This window comes from Trichosurus vulpecula, chromosome 6 (genome assembly GCF_011100635.1).
Source record: "Trichosurus vulpecula isolate mTriVul1 chromosome 6, mTriVul1.pri, whole genome shotgun sequence".
In the NCBI taxonomy this organism is placed as follows: Eukaryota; Metazoa; Chordata; class Mammalia; order Diprotodontia; family Phalangeridae; genus Trichosurus; species Trichosurus vulpecula.
Window position 1 is genome coordinate 184,745,625 of NC_050578.1, and position 24,808 is coordinate 184,770,432.

The 24,808-nt window shown below is 40.4% G+C and overlaps 1 protein-coding gene across 2 annotated transcripts in view; it reads left to right on the forward strand.

Annotated features, from left to right (window-relative positions):
- CCDC149 (coiled-coil domain containing 149) overlaps window positions 1–24,808 on the forward strand; it is a 143,818-nt gene that overhangs the window by 48,734 nt on the left and 70,276 nt on the right. For both annotated transcript variants that reach the window (XM_036764635.1, XM_036764636.1), the window contains exons 2-3: window positions 7,727–7,888; window positions 8,873–8,911. In XM_036764635.1, coding sequence (XP_036620530.1) covers window positions 7,727–7,888; window positions 8,873–8,911 — 201 coding nt within the window. The remainder of the gene's footprint in view (window positions 1–7,726; window positions 7,889–8,872; window positions 8,912–24,808) is intronic.

The following is a 24,808-nucleotide window of genomic DNA, read 5'->3' on the forward strand; positions in this document are numbered from 1 at the left end:
ACTCTACTTCATATGCCATACTGCTTACATATCTAATAAAGTCTCATTAGCTCATCTGTAAAATAGGCATGACATCATACAGGGTATCCAAAAAAACTTAGTGGAGTTTTAAGTTTATTAAGGCTTATATCACTTAACTTTTAAATAGCTTATAAATGCAAGCTATGAAATGTAGCTATTAAACCTTTAATAGTTTCACAACTGCACTGAGACTTATGGGACAACCCATAATTGCGGTGACTGTCTCTATGAGGTAATCATAGTGTCATAGGAGATTTAGAACAGGAAGGGACCTGAAAAGCTGTCTAGTCTAAACTTCTCATGTTATGGATAGGAAATTGATGTCTGGAAAGGTTAACTTTAGCCCAGTGTCACACAGGTTGGTAAATGGAAGAACTGTGTTTTGAAATCTGACTTCAGATTGGGCATTCTTTCCATTGGATGGATGAAATTTTTGGAAAGCAGGACTGGACTAGAATCCATGTCTCCTGGATGTGAATCCATTTTCTTTTCCAATATACTTCACTCCTATATTAGTTGAGAGGTTGGATAGTAGAAAGAGCTAGCCTTCGGGACTCAGGAGAGCTGGGCTGAAATTCCTGCTCTTAATAAGAAAGAAACTAAGGAGGTAAACAGAATACTGGAAAAGTTAGATATGACAGACCTTTGGCATGACTTGGACAAAAGGGTGACGCTATAAGCAAATTAGAAGAGCAAAGATTAATCTACCTGTCAGATCTATGGGGAAGGGGAGAATTCATGACCAAACAAGAGAGAGAAAGCATTACAAAATGTAAAATAGATAATTTTGATTATGATAAGTTAAAAAGATTTTGTACAAACTGATGCAAAGTGAAATGAGAAGAACCAGGAAAACATTGTATACAGTATTAGCAACATTGTGAGATGAACAAGTAGGAATGACCCAGTTTCTTCTCAGCAACACAATGATCCTAAGACAAAGGACTCATGAAGGAAAATGCTATCCATATCCAGATAAAGAACTGATGGACTCTGAATGCAGATCGAAGCATATTTTTTCGTTTTATTCTTTCTCGTATTTTTTTCCCTTTCGATCTGTTTTATCTCCCACAACTGTGACTAATATGGAAATATCTTTAAATGATAGCACATGTATAAAATATATAAAAAACTCCCTACCATTTTCAGAAGAGGGGAGGAGAAAGAAGGAGGGAAAAAACTGGAACTCAAAATCTTGTAAAAATGGGTGCTAAAAATATTCTCGACATACAACCAGAGAAAAAAATAAAATACTATTCATTGAAAAAAATTCCTGCCCTGACTCTTACTTTCTAGAGACCAAGAGACTCAATGACCATGTCAGTTGGTCTTTCTGATCTGTTTTCCTATCTGTAAAATGTGAATGATCAACCTTTGCACTACTCCTAGGGTTGTTGTGAGGAATATTCTTTGTAAAGCTTGTGGTGTTCTGGAAAAATGTGAATTCTCCTCAACAAGAGTGGTCGTCCTTGCTTTGCCTCCTTCTGGTTTTAGGGGTCAGCTGAGCACCTGGCCAAAGGACTCTAAAGAAGTGAATGGTTGACCTGATATTAAACTCTCATTAGACTCCGGGTTGGTTCCTTTAGTGATAAGATGATCCTCATAGACCGTGGAGGGATTTCCCAAAGCATGGAAGGTGCTGTTGTTGGAGTTAAGCATCAGGGCTGGGTTTCTCAGAGCTGTTGTTGCTAACCAGGATCTCTGTGGCAGTTTTACTTCCCTTTACACCCTGTTGTTGACAGGAAAGGAATTATGTGCTGTTGACAGGAAGGGAAATGTGATGTTTTCACTTAAATTAAGTCTACTATTGTTTCAGACAAAGAATTTCTCTCCTCTGGCTTTCACCCCCCCCCCCCCCAGTTTCTTGCTCGTTATTTTACTAGGTTTTGAAAAGTACATGATTGCTTGGTAAAATTCAATGCAAAAAGTGAATATAATCATAGTTTGTTATTTTTAAAACACCTTTCTGTGGTGTGAAACCCTGGCAACTCACAATTGGAGGTGTGGAGAGTTGGTTTTTTTTTAACATAGCTTTCCCCCTGCTTCGTCTTTGTCTGTTGGGCTACCAACCAGCTTGAGGAAATCCCTTTCTTTCCCTGGGTCTCAGATTCTACATGTATAAAATGAGTGGGTAGATGCTAGGTTATTGCTACAGTCCCTGCCAGCTCTAAGAATCTGTGAGATCTGTGACAGCTCCTGATTTGGGCTCTGCTCATGTAGATCTTTCCAACTGCTCCTGGCTTTAGAGGACATTCTGACTTAGGTGCACCAGCATGAGTCGTTTGTGCTGTTGTTCTTATTTCAACACTTCAAAGGTCCACAATTTTGTTTGTCTGGGTGCCACCTCCCCCATTGTAGATCACACACCCTCTATCTGCTTTTGCAGATGGTCTTGGTGAGTTACTGTGGCCAAAAAGTCTTCAGCCTTTGAACAACCTGGTAATAAACTTCTCCACAATTAGCTAGGGTGTTCTTCAGGCAACAGATGTGCATTGCTAGACCTGCACTCCAGCCAACTTGACAATTCAATAAGCATTTATTAAATACCTACTGTATGCAAATTATTTGTTGCTAAGCCAGATTTTTGTGGCTACTTCCATCCTCTTTATTTCTTCTTATTAGTGGGAAAGGAAATGGGACATGCCTAGGTGATGGGGATACCTAAACAAATGGCCCCTTGCACCCAATAAAGATATACTTTACTTGGATGGGGGAGGGGAATACTGTAATATTTCACAAAACTTTTTCAGATTTTAAGGATCTGTCAAGACCTGTGTTTCTAACTTTCAAGAATCCATGAGCCCTTCCACATTATGATGGGATATATTAATAGAACTACTATGACAATTCATTAACTTATTAAAACTAACTCACATTTCCAAATTCCCAAGTTCACACAGTTAGGAAGTATCCAACTTAGGATTCAAACCCAGGTCTCCTGACCTTAAGTCTATGGTTGTTTCTATTAAGGCATGCTGCTTCTATTCTCCAAGGGAAATGAACCTCAGAGATATTCCTGTATCAACAATGTTGTTTACCTGAAAGCCTTGGCCAGGTACTGCCAGCTTTTTTAATAAGATGGGAAAGTGCTAAAGATTATTCTTTAATAACGCCCCTATCTCTCGAGGTTGTAGCAAAAGGACATTTTTGTTAGCCCCTTCCTTGGCGTCATAATAGACTTACATCTGTACTTAATGACAGGACAGTTTGATCTGAATTTTCTCAGTTCCTCATAAATCATGATCAATCAATCAGCAAGTATTTATTAAAAGCCTACATTGTGCCAGGCATTGTAAATAAGGGAAGCTACAGCCTTTATTCTTATCTGACAGGACAGCGGCATGCCTCTAAACATAGCCTCTGAAATTTAACTGCCTCGGTCACCCTCGATCAGACCCCATTGAGGGTCATAAGGCTTCTCAGTGTGGTTTTGTGACTTTGGGTGAAGAATGGATAAACTCTAAGGAACAAAGGTTTTGGTTTTGTGGCAGCCTTTATTTTAAATAATAATAATAATAAATTTTAAAAGAAACACAGGCAGTAAGGCAGATCTGCAAATTTTCTGCACATGATGTATGTATATATTTTTCTTCTTAAAATCCCAGTGGTTCTTTTATAACATGTAAGTTTACATTTTGAACACTTTTCTTGTGATATTTACCTGATGGGGATTTTTCTCGAGTAGAAAAACAGGACCATTTTGCCTGCAGAAAGACGATGCCAAAGACGCAGAATCCAGGACATTTTAAGGCAGGATTCCAACCTCATTACTGCCAGGGATAAAATTTCTCCAAGGTGGAAGTGTCCTCTTGTAGAGCTCAAATCCATCTCACAATTGTTTCTCCTGCCCCTTTGTTTTTCAAGCAAAGCAATTACTTTTTTTTATTTTAGAAAAAGAAGCTTGTGCTAATGTACAAAACTCTCCTTTTTCCTCTTTCATTTATTTGAAATTGAACTTAACAAAGTCAATTCCAAGCAAGTGCTCTCTCTGAGTAATGCTTTTTGTCCATAAAAACAGCATTGACTCAGGACGGTCAGGAAGTGCTGATGTGCTCTCTGGCTTTGTATGAGAGGCCGTAATGACAAAGTATTCATGTCAAAGTGTATAATGAAACTATAAATTGTTTTCATGAATGCTCGGAATTTGGTCTTTTACAGGGCAAATCCAAAAGGTATTTAGTGCCACATTTCATATATGTGAATAACATCAAACTACGCAATATATTCAATAAACTTAAAGAATGATGTGGGCTCACGCTTTCAGGTGCCGAAGCTGATAACTGTCAGGTGGGGTGGGAGCAGGGGTGGACATGTGTGGGAGGGAGCTGGGGAGGACAAGGGATGGGGCAAGGAGGTATCTGCCTAGCTTCATGAAGTGAGAAATCTAGTCAAGGGTACCAGAATATTTGTGGAAAATTCGGAGTATAATTGAAAGAACCGATTTATGAAAATGAATCTGTGTATTATGGGGGTGTGTGTGTATGAATTATGGAAGAAGTTGCAAATGTCGTTGCTGGGCGGTTAAAAGCAGAGGAGAAAAAGCTACGCCTGTGGAATAATGCGCTATTCTCCTTGGCCTACTTGAAGGTGCTTCTCCTGGGTGGTATGGTATGGTATAATCCGGTTTAGTATCTTAGTAGTGGTTTTTGTTCTTGTATTTTTCCTTTGAGGCAATCAGAGTTAAGTGACGTGCCCAAGTTCACATAGCTAGTAAGTGTCTGAGGCCACATTTGAACTCAGGTCTTCCTGACTCCAAGGCCAGTGCTCTATCTACTTTGCCACCTACCTGCCCCAACACTTATTAAGTGCCTGCTATATGCCAGGCATTGTGCCAAGTGCTGGGATACAAAAGGAAGCAAGAGACAGTCCCTGACCTCAAGGAATTTACCATCTAATGGTGTGAGAGACAACATGCAAGCAAATACATTCAAAAGCAAGCTATATACAGGATAAATAGAAAATAATTAACAGAGGGAAGGTAATAAATAATATGGTATTCACACCTAGGTACTCTTAACCCCCAATCCAAGGCTCTTCCCATTACTGTACTACTTCATCTGACTGTCATCAGAACCCAGTGAATGGAAAATATGATTCCCATTTTACAGAAGCAAAAGTTGAGGCTCAGGTTTAATGTCTCACTCATCTAGTAAATAGCTGAAGTGGGACTTGAATCCAGCTCTTTTAAATTCAAGTCCAGTGACATTTTCCCTATGCAATAATCTCTTTCAAACCACTCCTAATGGGGCAGCTGTATGACCCTGGGCAAGTCACTTGATCCTGTTTACCTCCATTTCCTCATCTGTAAAATGCTGGAGAAGGAAATGGCAAAACCACTCCAGTATCTTTGCCATGAAAACCCTATATGGGGTCACTAAGAGTCGGACCTGACTGAAATGACAGGACAACAACAACAAAACAAATGTTGATTGAGTTTTTTTGACTTGTTTGTCATTAGGCAAGTAATCTATCTCTTTGGAACTCACTAACCTCTTCCATTTAATAAGAGACTTGGACTGTATAATCTTTAAAGATATCTGCTGCACATATAAACTATAACCTTATTCATGCCAAATTAATATGAGATAGTTAAACCCTAAATAAAAGTTATCATTATCATTATTATTCATTTGTGATCTCATTTAGCTTTTTTGTTTCTTAGTTGTCCTCTAACAGTGCTTGGCTCATAGTATGCGCTAAATCCTAAGCACTTTTCCATCCCATTTCTATACTCATTAGCTGTGTGATCCTAGTCAAGTCACCTAATCTTTTTCAGTCTCAGTTTTCTCATCCATAAAATAGAGACAATGATAGCACTCACTCCGGTGGGCTGTGGTATGAATCAAATGAGATAATATTTGTAAAGCGCTAAACACAATGCCTGGCACCTAGAAAGTACCATAGAAATGTGAGTTATTTATTTATTTATTTATTTGTTATTATTATTACTATTATTAGCACAGAAGCTTTGACCTACTTCATTTTTCTGACCTAGGCCAAATGGTCCCTTGATAGTCAGCCTGGTGGCCCTCTGCTCCCAAAGGCTCACCACATTAGCTCCTGGTTTAGTGCATACACTCCTTCAGTTTTAGCTTGCTGTAGCTCATAACTCCTTAGCTCAGGTGATCCATAGCCTCCTCCTCCCTGGTAGCAAGGAGTGTACAATCACACCCAGTGTAGCTCAGTAGGAGGAGATTCATCACCAAGCTGGCTATGTGGTGATAAATCTTTTGGCCACAGTAACTCACAGAGACCATTGATGAAGGTATGGAGAAGGTACAATCAGTGTGAGCTGAGAGAGTGGTCACATTGATGAAATCACAGAGCCTCAAAGTGATAAAGTCAATGTCCCAGAACCAGTGATGGGAGTCAGCCGGTTCACACAGGTTCAGGAGAACTGGTACCTAATTTTAGGTTGAGTTCTGGGAACCAGTTGTTGGCAAGGGCGGGGCCTGTGCCCACCACATCAGCAGTGGCGGAGGTGCCTCAGCTTGAACAGGTTGTTAATTTATTTGAATCCCACCACTGCCCAGAACCTTAGATGTGGAAGGGACCTCAGAGGTGCTATAGCCCAACCCAAATTAGAATAGGAGACTCCTTCACAACCACCCACCCCCAGTGACCATCCAGGTCCATTTAAAGACCCCCAATTAAGGAGAATCTCTTTGATCTCAAGGCTGCTCATTCCATTGGGACAACTCTCATTGAAAATCTACCTTTTGGCAGCTTCTACTTCTGTCTTCTGGCAAATCCAAATAGATTTCCTCTAATCCTAGTCCCACATGACAACCATTCAAATACTAAAGGGTAGTTCTAATGTGACTTCCCTGTCCCTCCTTTTTATCTAGGCTGGAGTTTTCCCAGTTCTTCCAGTTGGTATTTGGTTTCCAGTCCCATCACCAGCTTAGTCATCCTCATGTGCTCCCTAACTTGTTAACATCTTACTTTTAAAAAATTGCATTCACAGGGGCAGCTAGGTGGTGCAGAGAGTAGAGCACCAGCCCTGGAGTCAGGAGGACCCGAGTTCAAATGTGGCCTGAGACACTTACTAGCTGTGTGACCTTGGGCAAGTCACTTAACCCCAATTGCCCTGCCTTCCCCCTCCAAAAAACCAAAAAAAAACCCCAAACTATTGCATTTGCACAGTTCTCCATGTTGTCTAGCCAGGGCAGAGTACAACAATACTACCTACCATCCTCCCCAGTTTTGGAAAACATGCTTCTGTAATACATTTTAAGACTGAATTTTCTTTTTTTTTTTTGACTGTCAAAATATTGATCCCAGAATGTAGAGCTGCAACCAGCAATTTTTGCACCTTGGGTGAGCAGCATGAAAATTGAGCTTTCAGATCATTTGGGGAGTGGGCAAGGTTCAGGAAGGACCCTAGAATATCACCAGGCTATTGCTAGGGAGACATAGAAGAGGGCAGGGCTGGGATGGGGAGAGGCTTGCTTGAGGTGTGGCCCCCAGGGAATAAACAGCCATGTGGGAGCTTCTCATTATTATTGCTAACTTGGTGCTACACTTGGTTGTTTGTAAGTGCCAAAGAACTAAAAGTGTGAATTGGGACCTTTCTGATTTCTGACTCCTTGGGCCACTGCTCCACTTACCCCGCCTTAGTTATGGCTCTGCCAGAATGCTAAAAGGTTTTTTGGTGTTGCTATAAGGTCCCCAGTGAGTCATTTGGTTTTGTTTGCTTTTACAGTACCTGGTGTGCAAAAGGAAACTAGAAAGTAAAAAGGAGGCTTTACTGATCCTTTCCAAGGAGTTGGATACGTGTCAACAGGAGAGAGACCAATACAAACTCATGGCCAATCAGCTTCGGGAGCGGCACCAATCTCTGAAAAAGAAATACCGAGAGCTGATTGTACGTAGTTACTTTGCAAATTGCCCACTCACCTGGGTGAGAAATCAAACCAGACTGTGAAGTGAAGATGCGGTCCTTGCCAGAGGAGCTGGATTGCTTCTGTTTGTGTGATGGTTGCAGTCTATCTTTTTTTTAAACATATTGCTAACAGCATCGCTATTAATTGCCGGCTGTGCCGCACTCGTTGGATTGTCTTAGGGAGGGAGGCAGCTTGTTTGCAAAGATTTCCCCTGGAAAATGTGTCCGCTTGAAATCTGGACTTCAGCACCTTTTAATGGTGGGGGGGCCAGATCAGGGGGCACAGCCACCCATAAGATGAAAGGAGTCCTTTCTTTTAAAACAATCATTTGAATGGTACTGACTTCTCCATCCACTTTAGTTCTTAAAACAAACCAAAAATAGCACTCCTTCCCCTTCCAATTTCTGGTAAGCTTTTCTTTTAATTTTGTTCATTTAAAATCGGGGCTCAACCTGAGTGAGACAGCGTGTTGCAGTCAGAAACACATCTGGAGTGAGCAGCCCTAGGTTCAAATTCCATCTCTGCTCTTTATTATCTGAATACCATTCCCATTACGATTTTCTCATTACCTCCTGGGACCTCAGTCACCTCGTCTATAGTATGAGGAGGATGTTGGTCTTTAAAATCATTTTAAATTCTAAATTCTTGTGACCCTATGAATGGGACTATCAGTTTAGTCGGAGAATATTTTGACTCTCTTGCTTAGTTCTTATTCATTAGTTTTTAAAGCTCTATAGGTTTTGTTCCAATTGGAACCAGTTCCCTGGAGTTCTGGGTATTTTAAAGGCACCTTCATTTCAATTCACATAGTTCAGTTGGGGGATGTGGGGAAAGAACGGTAGGGTTGGGTTTGAAGTTCAGCAAATGAAGGCTTTTTTCTGGTCTTTTGTTCCCAGCTTGGCTGACATATATGTTAGCTTTTTAATGCATTTTAAAAAAGTGAAATGTACTTCGTTTCTTTGTAGGATGGAGACCCATCAATTCCACCTGAAAGGAGGAAACAGGTAGGATTTTTTTTTTCTGTTTCTTTGGCGAGTCTCATCTCAACGTGTCAGTTCCTAAGAACACTAATTCTTTTTTATTTTGAAATTAAGTTTTATTGCTAGCTCTTGTTTTTATATTACAGTCATTTCCAGATATACCGCACTTTTCCACCCTTCTCTCAAATCCCTCCAAGAATTGACTCTTCCGTGGTAGCAAACAAAGTAGTTGAACACAAACAACTGAAATGTGATGAAATCAGACAGTGTATGCAATGTCCTCCTGCCAGTCTGCCTATGAGAACGTCTAACTGTGGTTGGGTGCCAAAGACTTTTCCCCAGGATGCTGAATTTAGAAGGTTATCCTCCTGTAGTGTAGAAGCTACAGAGCTTAGTACAGAGCTAGTTAGTGACAGTAATTAGACAAAATCAGGAGCTATCAGGTATTTGGCTGGCCTGAGGTCTTTCCTTAGCTTGGCCTCCCCAGAAGGCTTCACACTTGGGTCCTAGGATCTCTTTTTCTACCCACTCCCCACTCCCAGCTGAGGGTGTGCTTCAAGTCCCTGGCCCAACATGTGGTTTATGGTATTTGCTGAAGGTGCAGCCGCTTATGGCTCTGAAGGTCTGACCTGATCTCCAGGACTAAAGTTAGTTTTTCCTGGTTTTCCTTTTAGTAGAACACCAACTCTTCAGACTGGGAGTGGGAGGGTGTGGCATTTACCTTTATGCTCTTTTGTAGAGGGGAAGTTATTTTTCATTTTCCCAAAGCTTTGGTAGGGGTTAGGATAAAGCAAGGAGGGGCAGGGAGGCTGTCAGGCATGGGAGGGTTGGGATGGGAAGTCTTTGAGGTAGAAAACCTGCTGACACTAAAGTCCCTGTGCAAGTGTGTATGTGGGGTCATAGTTGAGGGGATGCTAAATGTGGCTGCCGCTGCTGCCTCTGCCTAGATTTCTTTCTGTGAGGGGAATGATTATAAAACTTCCTAGCAGTGATCATAGCAGCTAAGTTGAAGATCTGGTTGGGTGAGGTTTTCAAGGCCGTTAGTAAAACCACCATGTATTGTTTAGAGACCACTCCTTTAGAGTCGTTTTCCTGGCTCTGCTCATGAGGAGGCCAGCATGCAGACTCAGGTTTATAAAAGACCTTGTCTTGCAGGAGACCTTAGAAATGATCTGATTCAGGCTCCTCATTTTACAGATGAGGAAACAGGCCCAAATAGGTTCAATGGCTTACAGGCAGTAAGTGGTACAGTCAGAATTCCAGTCCATTCCTCTTACTCCAAATTCAGGATTCTTCCTCCCTACCCCCCATTCAAGCTGGTTAGAAGGCCAGTGTAGTTTCTAGTGGCTTATTTCTTGGTACCTCTTTAAACTGCTTACTTGAGGTAGACTTAAATGTATGTGGATTTTCACTTTCCTCACTTGTTTCTGTTCTGTTGAGCTGAATGATGCTGTATTTTGTAGTCTAGTATTCCAATTGAGAGAGGAAAACTCTGTGCCTGGTGTGGGTTGGGGGTGGGAGCTAGATGAGGGTGTTGTTGAATAAATGGATAGAAATGGTTTTATTTTCTGATGTTTTTCACAGCTTTTGTGACTAGATTGGGTCATGATTTAATTCTAAAATTCTTTCCATCTGACCCAAAATTGTAAAATTGTCTGTATATACATTAATTAGGGCAGCCAGGTGGCTCAGTGGATAGAGTGCCAGACCTAGACTGAGGAAGACTTCTCTTTCTGAATTCAAATCTGGCCCCAGACACTTAGTAGTTAAGCTGTGACCCTGGGCAAGTCACTCAACCCTGTATGCCTCATTTTCCTCATCTGTAAAATGAATTGGAAAAGGAAACGGTAAACCACTCCAGTTTCTTTGCCAAGAAAACCCCAGATGGGGTCATGAAGACATGACTGAAAAACTCCCCAACAAAAAACATATTAATTAATCTTTTGTTAATTGCTATCTTCAGCACTTTGTGCAAACTAAAAGATATGATCTGCCCTTTAGAGACTTACAATCTTAGGTAGAATACACACCATAGACAGGAGGGCCAAGTAAAAAGGTATTTTTATTCCCCTGAACTGCAGATCAGGCCCCATGGTTCCCTCTCATATATGCTATCTCCACCCCCCACCCCCGAAAAGCAATTTTATTTTGTGATTATTTTATGTCATTCATAATTTGGTCTGACGTGCAAGAGGATTTGCCACGGCATTAGCTAGAACTTCCCTGCAAAATTATCTGGGTGGATGGGAATGAATTGTTTAACATTAGAATCCTTAATCTCGAATTGCTAGGGTTGTTTTCTGTGACTCTCAATAGTAGTCTTTCCTCTGATTTAGTATATTTACAATTCGTTAGTATTCATGAAGCAGTTTTACAGTTTTTGGCGGGTTTGCATTCCATGACTTTATAATAAAAAATTTGCATTAACCGAAGAGAATCTGGTGAATTTCACTCAGATTTTTCCGATGCATCTTTATGACCTTAGAAGCATGGAAGGGCTGTGTGAGATACTGCCTGTATGGCTGTGAAGTTGGTATTCAGTTCCCCTACTTGTAATGTTTGGGTTTTTTTTGGCGGTGGTGGTTACTATTGACCCTGATGCTCCACAAACAATTATCCAGTCGATAGTGCTGTACTACACATGGTCTCTGGAAGGCCTCTGCTTGACAAGTATTTGGAAAAGTGACCACAGTGTTTGGGGAAGAGGAGAATAAGAAAGATAACTTACATTCTCATTCCTTTTTAGAAGGTTAGGTGATTTTTTTCCTGTTGTTATACCAAAGATCTTTTAACCTGAGCTACAATAATATGTGAAATAGTATGGGGAAATATACTGATACAGAACTAAATTTCTAGTTGCCTGCTATAATGAAACTCTTCATTTTTCTCAAAGCAGGCTCTATTTTTATTTATTTCTGTTTTGAATAGGAGGTACAATAGGGGACTGGAGGTGAAAAGGAAGAGACAAAATTATTCACTCAACTTTTTCATCAACCAGACAAGAGTAGAAACATGCCCCTTGACCTCAAGTCTCATGGATTGTATTACATGTTTATCCCAAAGGCAAAACAGCAAATGGAGCATTTATCCCTCCAGCTGCAGAACACATATGTACACACTGTACAGATGAGAATAGGAACTCAGCTAGGCAACTTGAGGCCCTCACCTGCATAGCTAATAGTTATGTTCATGTAAAATCCCAAGATATCGGTGCTAGGAAAGGGGAAGATGCCAAATGGAGAATCACATTGACCTTTTTGTCTTCAAATTAGTGTCTTCTGTGTGTTTCAGAATAAAATGATCCTGTGTAATTCATGTCATAAGAGAAGTCCTTCCTGGCTTCTGTGGGTTATTTCAATTCAGTTTCGTATTACAGAGGATCTTCTTAAGCATAGTGATAAAATTCCTCCCTTACATCTGAGCTTCATACTTCTAAAAGAGCCTCCATATATATTATACAAAAACAACCTTGCAAAGAAATCAGGGAAAGTATTGTTATCCCCATTTGACAGATTCTACTATTCAGGCCCAGAGAAGTTAAGAGACTTAACCCTGTGATCACTCAGCAAGTTAATAGCACAGCTTAGACTAGAACCCAGATTTCCTGATTACTACTTTGCTAGTCTTCCTACTACAGTGTATTGCATTGCATGTAATTCAGTTCCATTCACCAAGTGTTTATTAAATGCCTACTGTGTGCTAGACATTGTTCTAGGAACTGGAATGTAAAGATAAAGAAGAAAATAGCTCCTGGGTGGGGAGCTTGTGCTGTACTGGGAGAAAATAACATGGACATAGATGAATAACTACAACACAATATGCATGCGTATGTACACACACACACACACACACACACACACACACATACACAAATTCAAAGTATCAAATGCTTATGTGTTGTTTTTCCCAACCTCCTCTGATAACACATCAAAGGTTTTTTTTTTCCTCTTTTTAGTTCCAGTATTAGTGTTGACTAGGTTTTGGGGGATGGGGTAAGTTAGAATGCTTTTAAAACAGTTCAATTTTCAGTGGTTAGTCATTCATTACAGGACCTATGAAGAAATCAGGACAACAGTAATTTTCCTAATAGTTTCTCAAGGGATATTGACACAAAAATTTACCCTTGATACATACTCCAGATGGAACTATTTGCAGAGATTAGCTACGGAACTCTTTTGGACTTGTAGTGAAATGCCACCAGATGATCTCAAAAAAGACCCTTAGAAGGAACAAAGTTCTTTCTTCTGAAAAAGCAGTTTCCCTAAATGAGACAAAAGGGAATTTAAATCATCTTCCATTAATGTTCTTGTGAGATCAGAATGAGGCCCTTTGGCATGAAGAAGCCGAACAGTCCTTTAAGATCTCCCCTCTCCCTCCCCCTCCCCAACTCCATTTTAGATCACACAGCCAAGCCACGGGAAAATATTCCTTTTAGTTTCTTAGCTGAGATGCTGTTCTAGTCAGGTTCAGGATTTCAAGGAACAGATACAACACTTCACTCTGAGTTGATAGAACTATAAAGATTATTGGTAATATGCAAACCAATTGGACATGTGGTAAGCGCAAAGGACAGCTGACCAATGGCTAATTTCAGAAGAAAATAAAGAAGGCCCCTGGCATATTGATTGGATTGGATTGGCAAACTGATGGGAAGACATGGACAAGAATTGTAATAGATGAGCTTTCATTGACGGACTATTATATATTATATATTGTTAGAGGAAATATCTATATCAGTGATATCAGACATCAGTTTGAGTGCTCATTCATACACAAAGAACATAAGACATGTGCCCTATCACATTACTCTCATGGGTCCCTACTTTAGCCTGGTTTGAAGAAGTTCAGCATGAGCACCTGGCCTTCTCCAGGTAATAGACTAGTTCTGAGAGGCCCACATCTGAATCAATCTAGTAAAATTCCCAACGTTCAGTAAGTCTCGAGTAACTTTGAATATGTCAATTTTGAGTAGGTCTGATACAACTAAACATAGGGCTTGATATAATTCCTTTGGAATCAGAGACTGCACTCAGAGATATTCTTCACTAATTCTAGCTGATTCTGAGTATCTTCTTTTATCTTCTAGATGAAAGGACCTGCTCTAACCAGCCTTCTTCAGATGCTTCAAACATAGCAGCATTCATTTGTTAAGTGCCAAACACGTGCAAAGTATTGAGCTAAGTTAGGACTAGGGAACATACAAAATTTAGATAAAACATGATTCCTGCCCACAAAGAACTTATACTCTATTATGAGAATAAGATACTAACCCCAGAAGTAATGGGAGGCCATTATTTGCCTCACTCCTTACCTGGCCTCAGTCTCTGAATGGGTGTTGCCTCAGTCAAACTGAGTCCTCGGAAAGACCTTAACTTGAAAACGCCAAGGTTTCCCACTGCATTGGGGCCGATCTTGCCACTGGACCTAGATGACTCCAGAGGAGAAAGTGAGGCTGGTAACTTTGCATAACCCCGCCTCATTTAAATCCAGTTCACTTGCAAATAAATCATGGCATCATCTTCCTGATGTCATGGTCCTCTTTGAGAATGAAGGACAAGCAACAGTACAGACTACATAAAAAGTGCATTCAAGAGTTTTGGAACAAACTACTATTAAAGGTCTGAAGGGTATCAAGCTCAGGGTATCAAGGAAGACTTTCTGGAGGAGGTAATATGAACTGGGCTTTAAAGGATAGATAGGTCAAAAAGTCATTAAACTGTGCCTACATTTTGGTCCAGTGATAATTCTGTTAGGCTAATACTCTAAAGAGAGAGAGAAAAAAAAGAGGACCAAGTCCTCCATGTACAAAAATATTTATAGCAGCTCTTTGTGGTGATAAAGAACTGGAAACTAAGGAGGAGTGCCATCAATTAGGGAATAGCTGAACAAACTATGGTATATGAATGCGATAGAATACTATTGTGCCATAAGAAATGATAAAAGGAATGGTTTCAGTGAACCCTGGGGAGATTTGTATGAACTAATGCAGAGAGAAGTGACTAGAACCAGGAGAACAATTTATATGATAACGACCATATTATTTATACAACAACTTTGAAACACTTAGGAACTATGATTAACACAATGATGAACAGTGATTCTGGAGGACCAGTGATGATAGAGAGGCAGTGGATTGCGGGTGCAGAGTGAGTTATATATGTGTATTTTGGACATGACCAATGCTAGAATTTGTTTTGCTTGATTATTGATATTTGTTACAATGATTTTGTTTTTGTTTGTTCAGTGACCGGAATTAGAGTAGAAAGGAGAGACAATACAGTTTTATTCATGGAAAAAATCTGATTTAAAAAATAAAGCTAGGTGAGATAATTTATGTTCAAGGCAAGTAGGTACAAGATGCTCTTAGAACATCTGACAATTGACAAAAGGAGATTTATTTAGCCATAGCAGGGAAAAGATATTTAGAAACAAAAAAAATGATATTCAGCAAGAATATAGTATTGATTCATCTGGGTGCAGCCCTCCTGACTATGCTGCCTATGATGGTCAGTGGGCCAGAAGCCTGAGGGAAGAAACAGATGGCACCTCGTGCTCTGGGCTTTTGTGGGGTTTTTTGGTACCTAGGACAACAGGAAACTCTGTTAACAGTCCAGGCCTTTGGATCCAGAGCCAGTTAAGTCTCAAGGACAGTTTCAATACCTTTTAAGGAAAAACTAGCTTAGTTTTGGAAGGTCAGGGCCTTAGTATTTTGCTTCTCTCACAGTAGGTGTTTAACAGGCAAAGATAGGAAAGGAGGGCATTCTAGGAATAGGGAGGGTCAGAGAGAGGGAAATATAGGGCATGTTTCCAATTCTATGATATGTTCCCATGTAACTTTAAGTTAGAGTTTAAAAGAACACAAGAAAAAATGGAAAGGTAAGATACCAGTTTGTGGAAGTCCTTGAATGCCCGGCAGAGAAGTTCTATCAGAATAACTACAGAGAAATCAAAAAACTGATTAAATCCTTTTTGATTTGTGGTATCTGTGTGTTTTGGTGGGGGAGGAAGACCTTTTCCCTCAGGAATAATGCCAACTCCCATTTCAATGGGTCTTTGACATTTACAGTTTTCCTCAAAACAACCCCATGAGGCAAGTAGCACAATAATTTTATTTCTGCTTTACATATGTGGAAACTACTTTTCAGGGAAGTTAGGGGGCTTGTTCGTGATCACATAGTTAGCAAGCATCAAAACTAGGACTTGATTCCAAGGCTAGTGATTTTTCCCCTACACCATGAAAAGATGTCATTTATGGTTTCACTTCTGTGTCTGGTTCAGAATAATAGTGGCTTTGTTTATGAGTGCTAATTTGATGCTCAAAACCAAAAATGACTTCCCAGCAGCTCATTGCTTTGAGATGTTCCTCTTCGTAGTTCCTAGTATTTTGAACCAAGACCACATGGGAGCATTTTGTCCTGATGAGGCCCCAGGAAAGGGGTATTTAAAAATGTAAATAATTAGAATCATGCTGGAGTTGAACTTAACCTCAGGGAAATGTTGGGGGGGTGGGGCGGGGAATCCCAGGGTCCTGCCAGCTGGAGCATTTACGATTAGTTTGGTCAAACCCTAGATAGTTTCCTCTTGCCCTTCTTTGTGATATTCTTTCCCTTCCCTTCCCTTCATTTCCCTTTTCCCTCTTCCCTTCCCTTCCCTTCATTTCCCTTTTCCTTCTTCCCTTCCTTTCCCTTTTCCCTTTGCTTCCCTTTTCTCTCTTCCCTTCCCTTCCCTTTTTCCTATCCCTGTTCCTTCTTCCCTTCCCTTCCCTTTTCCTTCTTCCCTTCCCCCTCCCCTTCTCCTCCACCTCCCTCTGCCCTCCCCCTTCCCTCCCCCTTCCCTCTCCTTCCTTCCTTTTCTTTCCTCCCCTTTGTTTTGTATTGCCTAAGAAAGTAGTGAGTTTCCATTATTTGGAATCTTCAAGTGGAAACTGGGTGACTGGTTGTCTGGGATGTCATGGAGAAAATTCCTTGTTTAGTTTAGGCTGGATGAGATAGCCTTTAATATCCCTAAAAACACAAGACACTGTTTCTGCCCTGATATAACTTATGGTCTATTGCAGGGGAGATGATGAATTAATTTACATGAGACAGCTAGACAACAGTAAGGGACAGACATTTACATTAAGCACTAAGCAGTATGCTCAGGGTCAAAGTTAAAAAAAAGATGTGGTTTTAACATATCTCCTTTAATGGAATAGACAGCTTTGTGCTACATTAAAAGCAGTGGCCTTGGAAGACTGAAACTTGGCTCCAACATTTTGTAGCTGTGTGATCCTAATTGAGTCACTTCATCTGTATGAGCCTCAGTTTCCACATCTATGAATTGGAGGTATTCATACTTATACTACCTTCTTCACAAGAATGTCATGAGGAAAAAGAATATTTTGCAAACCATGAAGTATTACATAAATGATGTGAATGATATCGGCTGTCTTTGATTGAAATTCTACAATGAGAGGTTCATCATTTCGGGTCTAGAAGACTTTGACTTCTTGGTTCCCTATAAAATATAACTACCCCTAAGAGGAGTGACACTTCATTAAGCCTTATCAGGTATTGTAATCTGGGGACTATCATATTCCCTGGGTGTATGCTTCTGAAGGGGAATGACTAGAATTGGGGGATTGGTGGGGGCAGGGGTGAAGGGTGGGGTGGGATGGGCTGGAGTTGGTAAACCTGGGAAAATAAGCTTCAGTCCTATGTCACAATTTCGCTCATGGCCAGCCTTGAAGGAATTGTTCAATTCCAAGGCCTAGAATAGGTACCATATCCATGCCCTATCATAGATTTAGAGCTGAAAAGAGCCTCAGAATGATGACAATACTATCATTAATAATGACAACATCAACAACAGCCTTGCCACACCATTTTAAAATTTGAAAGGTACTTCATGTGCAGTGATGCCCTTGATCCTCACAGCAGCCTTATAAAGCAAGTACTGCAGGGATGTTTATCCCCATTCTGCAGGTGAGGAAACTGTGTCTCAGAGAGAAAAAAACCTGTGGTCCTATGAACAAAGGCTCAGAAGTGACTCATCCATGGTCGCTTAGCTGGTAAGTGTCAGAGATGGCATTTAGAACTAAACTTTCCTGACTCCAAATCCTGCATTCTATCCACTACACCACAATGAAATCAAGAAATTATGTAGCCTATCCCTTTTATTTTATAGATGAGGGAACTGAGTCCCAGAGAGATAAGGTGACTTGCTCACTGTTATACAAGTTATAAGTGTCAGACTCAGGATCCGAACCCAAGTCCTTGGGCGCCAAATCCACATTTCTTCCCACCCTACTACAATTTGTGTTTCCTTTCTGTAGTAACAAAAGTTCAGTCCACTGCAGCAGCTTCTCCCTCTGATCAGCTGGTTCCTCTCAGAACTCCCATTTTCAGTTGATCAGTTCAAATGTGCCTTCATTCCTCTCCAGGACAAACTCCTGACTTATCTCCTAAGGACTTTCTCTACAATGCCATAAACCTCATGCCAGCTCACTCCAGCCTGGAATGACTTCTCACATTGAAAGTACCCTCAACCCCTGAGACTTCTCCCTCTGTTTGCCTCCTTCCTCCCAGAATTGCAAGATATTTTGGGCTTTACAGGCTAGATTTCCTTTCTTAAGGACCATGCCTTAAATCCAGTCTCATTGAATGGCCAACAATATGTGCCAGCCCAAGCCCATGGGTCATTGTTTGAGTCTTGAGTGAATGTAAATAACGAATGTTTCTGTTTTGACCAGAAACCCTCACAGGTTGATTTTTTTAACTAAGTAAAAGAGGCCATTCTTTGCCTTATTTCTTACCTAGATGTAATCTCTGAGTGGGTGTTGCCTCAGAAATACTGAGACCTATTAAAGACCTTAGCTTAAAAAGACCAAGATCTCCCATTGCGTCCATCTTCAGTCACCTTGATCTATATCTTGCTACTGGACCCAGATGGCTCCAGAGGAGAAAGTGAGGTTGATGACTTTGTACAGCTCTCCTTCACTTAAATCTACTTCACCTGCAAGTGATGGCATCACCTTCCTGAAGTCATGATCTTCCTTGAGCATGAAGGACAAACAACAACAAAGTTGTTGTAGCAGTGTTACCTATGAAGAAGAGGTTCTTCAATTAGCTTCTTATTAAGATACCATTTAAATAGAGCAGATGCCCCACCCATTAATTTGAACACCTGTATCTATGGGCATGGTTGGGTAAGCTTCTAGTGCACATGCAACAATAAATAAATAAGCTTCAATGTTAAAAATAAAGAAATGAGCTTGCCCTAGTAGCAGAGGTCATTTGTTGGCAGTTCCTGGGAATAGGGGGTCTTTGCTAAGCAAAGCAAGTTTTTCTATATTACTATTAGCACAGGCACTGCCACTTCCATACAAAAAAGCAGTGGAGGAGAAATTGCAATTAAATTTGCTATCAATCACACCTCTCCATCAAATGTACTTGATGTTTCATCAAACATTCCCTCCCCCCACGCCATTCTAGCTTAATCTAGCTCTTTTCTTGATTGAAAGTGTGGATTTAAAGAGCCCAGAACAACTTTTTTTTAATAAACATGCGGTTCAGCACTATTTTCCACATTTGGGTTTTATAATTGTCAATGGGCTTTCTCCTTGATTACCTCTTCTTCAGGAGTGATCTAGCTTGCTTGAGAGTTTGTCTCTTTTCCCCATGAGTCCTGTCCTGATTTATCTGCGCTCAAATTGAGGGGTTGGCTACATGGGCTGTGTTGGTAGCCATCTTTTTTTAACAGCCATGAAAAGCAGAATCACTTTTTTCCATGGCTAGATTTCTGAAATAATGTAAAAAATAATAAAGCATAAAGATTCTGGAAGACTTGAGGGATTGTTCCTGAAATGCTGAGCCTTTCACCTCCTAGTCATTGGTTTGAACTCTGCTTAGGTCAATGGAGACTGGAAATCATTATCAACTGACAGTGGTTTAATGACTGAGATGAGAACAGTTAGTCCTTTTATTCTTGGTCTAAGTTGCCTATGTGAGTTCCACTAAATTATTGTGAAATTTCCTTTTATCATTCTTACTTCCAGAGCAGAACAGGTCTTTGAGGGTTGGGGAGTATAGAGGAGGAAGAGCTTGTTATCTTAGTTTATTATGCATGCCAACTAGCTGCTAACATCTGTTGTTTATACCTGCTAAAGTAGTGAGAGTGTTGCTGGCCCCCTCTAAATTTCAGCACCCTAAGACAAAACTCTGGCTACCTTACCCTAGTTCTGGCTGTTCTCATCTTTTCATGCCCCTTCTCACCAATCTCCCCTCCTTTAGCCCCATATAAACATACACATAATACATTTTCATTTTTTATGTCAGGGAGAGAAGTGTTATTTTGTAGTGTATTTTTTTCCAACTTGAAACTGGGGGGGGGCAGTGACTGTTCTCATGATAGACAGGCATCCAGAAATCTATACTGAAGTGATATTGATATCTGAATAACATAAAGCAGTAGCACAGCATGATGGTTGTTATTATCCTTCATAATGTATAATTTGTAAAATTCCTGTAAGTGTTTAGGAAATGTTCAGTGAGTAAGTTTCATTTGTTTGAGGGTTCGCTTTGTTGTTGTTTTGAGATCACCTTTCATGAAAATTGTTTTAAAATTATTTTCATAGGATATTTTAACAGGATATTAGGAAACAGAGTTCTGGAGCATAGATCCAGTGGAATTTTGAAAGTTGTTAGCACCGAGGTAGGAGGACACCTGCCACCCATTGTGACTGATGTTCATTAGCCTCTTTATTGACAGCTTCTGGGAGAACTTGGTGGAGTAATCTGAACTGTTCTTTCCATGTCATGGTGATACCTTCACAACCGTTGCCAAAACTCACAGACCCAGTCTTTGAAGAAAATTCCCAGGAGCAAAACAGTTTCCAATCTGTGGACTGGTTTGGGAGAGGGAGATCTTGTAATTACAGCCTAGTGACAAAAAGTGGCAGGTGTCTGATGAGTCCCCTCCTTGTGGGGGAAGATCAGAATAATAGATAATATTTATGTAGCATTTTAAGATTTTACACATATATATTATAGATTTTTAGATTTTCGTAGATATACGTTATACAGATTTTAAGATTTTTGCAGATGTATATGTTATATAGATATAAGATTTCTACAGATATATATATATATGTATATATGATTATGGATAAAATCTCATTTGATCTTCATCAACAGCCCTAAGAAGCAAGGACTATAAGGTTTTTTGCCCATTTTACTGATAAGCAAACAGAGGTTAAAAGAGGTTGTGTGATTTATCTGTGAGCACACAGCTAGGAGTGTCAGAACCTGAGGTCTTTTTCTGGTGCAGTTCCAGGATTCTTTCTACCATATCATAAGATGTTTTCCCCCTCTACTGTGAGGATCCCCAGGCCATATTTTCACCAAGGTTTTCCTCTTGGCACAGCAGTAGTCCTGGAGTCAGGAACACCTGAGTTCAAATTTGGCCTCAGACACATACTAACTTTGTGACCTTGGGCAAGTCACTTAACCCTGTTTGTCTCAGTTTCCTCATCTATAAAATGCAGCTAGTAATAGCACCTACCTCCTTGAGTCATTTGGACCATCAAACAAAATAATAATTGTAAAGCAATTAGCACATAGTAAGCGCTTTGTAAATGTTAGCTGTTATTATTATTCATTTCCCCATCTCCTGTCTGACTCTAGTTATAAAAGAAAAAAAACTTACTTTGAGAGTTTCTTTTTTTGTCTGTCAGTATTCTACTACTATTGGGGCTAAAATGTCAAATCTTAATGTCGATCTTGGATCTGAATATTTTAAATAGGCTTTTAAAAAACTCCTACCTTTTCCTGATATGATGTTTGTGCTACCCACTCCCCCAGAGATTTAGAGGAATTAATCTCTTGGTTTTGTCTCCTTTCCCCATGAAATCCTTCCCAGCGGTAGCCAGTCTGCCCGTTATTTCCTGACATTTCTTTTACAGAATGCTGCTATTTTGGACTGATGGTCACAGAGACCTTCTCAATAACACGGAGACAAAGTGCTCTGCATAGCTGATAAATTATAAGCAGGCACTGCGTGTGAGCGTGATAGATTATAATAGTGGATGTGCGTGAGTCATGGTTGTTATTTTTGGTCAAAAGAATTGTGTGAACTTTTCTCCTCTATTTTGAGCACTTTGAAATGTGCTACTTTTTTTCCCCCTGAGGTGTATGTCAAGGAATTAAGCACCACATCAGAATACTTATTTTCCAGTTTCCAGTTGTTGCTTTGGAGTCAAGGAGATGGAAGGAGTGGAAAGGAAGGAACTTTATTTTGACAAACAACTGACCTTGCTGATTGTTATTAGTAGGCTCGCAGGATCATACTTAGATATGGAAGGACCTTAAAGGTCATCTAAGACAATCGCCTCATTTTATGGATGAAAAGACTGAGGTTCAGAGAGAGACTTGCCCAGGAAGGAAGGAGGACGTGGCAGAGTTGGATTTAAACTCACATTCCCTAACTCCAAATCCTGTACTCTTTCCACTCACTGCTTCACATTGCTAGAAAATCATAAATTTATCTGCTTAAAAGTTCTCCCTCTGACCCCTGCCCCTTCCATGGGGTAGTTTTAGAGCTGAGATAGACTTATTCATGCACTTCTTGGCCAGATTGCCGCATGATTTTAATTGACCATTGTTTTGCAGTTTCTGTGAAGTTACCAGACTTTATTTTAATGGATTTGTTTTCAGCAAGCCCTCAGAGCAGATAATAGTCAACAATTACATTACCAGGTCTCTACCTCTCGACCAACTTTGACTTGTGTTTCCTATATCACCAGACTCATCTCTTGATGCATTTACATGGTGCCTTTATCACTGTTGTATCTAAATACCCAGACGGTCTGATTAAGTTATTTCCAATTACCTTGGTAAGGGAAAATGAGAGATACTGCTCCATCTCCTCAATGCTTTGGCCATCCAAGGCTGGGAAGGTCTAACATGAAAGCAGCCTTCCATGCCTTTCCTTCTAGGATTTAGGGGAAGGCTCTGGCAAAGAAGGTGAATTTTGCAGGATCTCCTCAAGATGGTGATGATGAGATTCTCTAGGCTTTGCTGCAGTGGCAAATCCCTTTTGCTCAGGGGCTGCTGCAGCATGTTCCTAGCCCAGGCGTGAGCCCAGCCATCACAGATTGGGCCTCTGTTCTTGCTCTCACCTCTGGGTAAATCACTTCATCTCTTTGCCTGTTTCTCCATCTGCTAAGGAGGGATTATGCTTGCTGCTTCTTTGCCTCACAGGGATAGTAAGAGGATCAGTGAGATAATGTCAAGAAAATGTTTGGGAGTTCTTTAGGGGGAAAGGCATATACACTGGACTCTTGATAATTAAACCCAAAGGGGCTGAGGGCTGGGAGGGAGAGGAGGAATGAGGCTAAAGTAAAACCCTAGATAAGTCATTTCCTAACCTCATTTCAGTCACCTCCTCTATTTTCTGACTCTTTTAAGAGAACTTCCATGCAGTTTTGGGTGGGTGACAAGGGGGTGACAAGATGCTGCTAATAAGTCGTAGAATAGTCCAGAGTGAAGGAATGCGGATGATCCAACCTTTTATGATGAATGATATGTTACAGAATTAAATGTTTATTTCCCCAGGTAGTCATACAAATGTCCAATCAGTGCATAGCCATCTACCATTGATTCTGCAACAGACATCACTTCAACAAAATTTCTGTATGGGAAACATAGTTGGTGCTAGAAACTAGATATATAACTAAGACCTGTCCTCAAGGAGCTTACATTCTAATGGGGAGAGGGAGGGGATTTTGACATGTAAATAAATCAGTATAAGACAAGATTGAGAATGAGTCAGTCAAAAAAGAGGGGCCCAGATGAAGTACTCTAGAAGGGAGAAATTACTTTTAGATTGTGGGGTAGAAGGAGGCTTCATGGAGGAGGTGGTACCTGAGCTGGGTCTTAAAGGAAGAGAAGGATGGCAACGGGTACAGATGAGGAGAAAAGGCATACCAGGCATAAAAGTGGCCTATGCAAATAAGCAGTGAGCAGACTGGATTACCCAGAACATATGGTCCAGAAGTGGGAATAATATTAGATAAGACTGGAAAGGGAAGTTGGAAGCCTGGTGGTGGAAGATCTTAAATTCCAGGTGGAACAGTTTGTATTTTATCCTATAAATAATGTTCAGCCACCTGAGATTTTTGAGTAGAGGAGTGATATGTTCAAAACTGCTTTAGAAAGATGATTTTGGCAGCTATATAAAGTATGGGTTGGAGTATGGAGAAATTAGAGACAGGAGCATCAATTAGGAACCTATTATAATAGTCTAGGAGAGAGGTAATGAGTACCGCTGATGCTGAGTCAATTGGGAGTCCAGGTAGGCCTTGGAGGAAGAGGTAGCATATAGGATTGCAGGCTGTTATTGTGATCTTTGTTTTTTCTCCTTTAAAGTTTGATCAACAGAAAAGAGAGGGAAGCATGGAAAGAGAAGATGGCCAGGCCTCAAAGCCATTCAGCCTTATACTACAGGGACCATAGGAGTCTTCAAAGTACCAAATTTAATAGTCACTGTCAACTTCATGGTCAGAATAATTAGCTCACTTGTCTTTCAGGCAAAGTGCGTAGCACCTGAAGCAACTTTTGAAACAGTTAATTGGTCACCCCGTCTCTTCTGTTCCTTATTTTTCTACCCGCAAAATAAGGGTTAATCCTCCTCGTGCCCCCACCATTTTTTTCTTTACCTCATGAGACTCACCAAAATGGCTTGAGTCTGGTTATTAGTATCATAACCCTCTGCTAAAATGGGACTGAAAAATGAGATCCTATTTAATAATAGTTAATTGAAAATATTATACATAAAAAGTGGATGGCAATTTCTGTCTGCCCTTTAAAAATACTTTGTATTCCAAAGAACTCAATAGTGCTCTGTTCATTGAGCAAGTAATCTTCACAAATAGGCAGGACACAG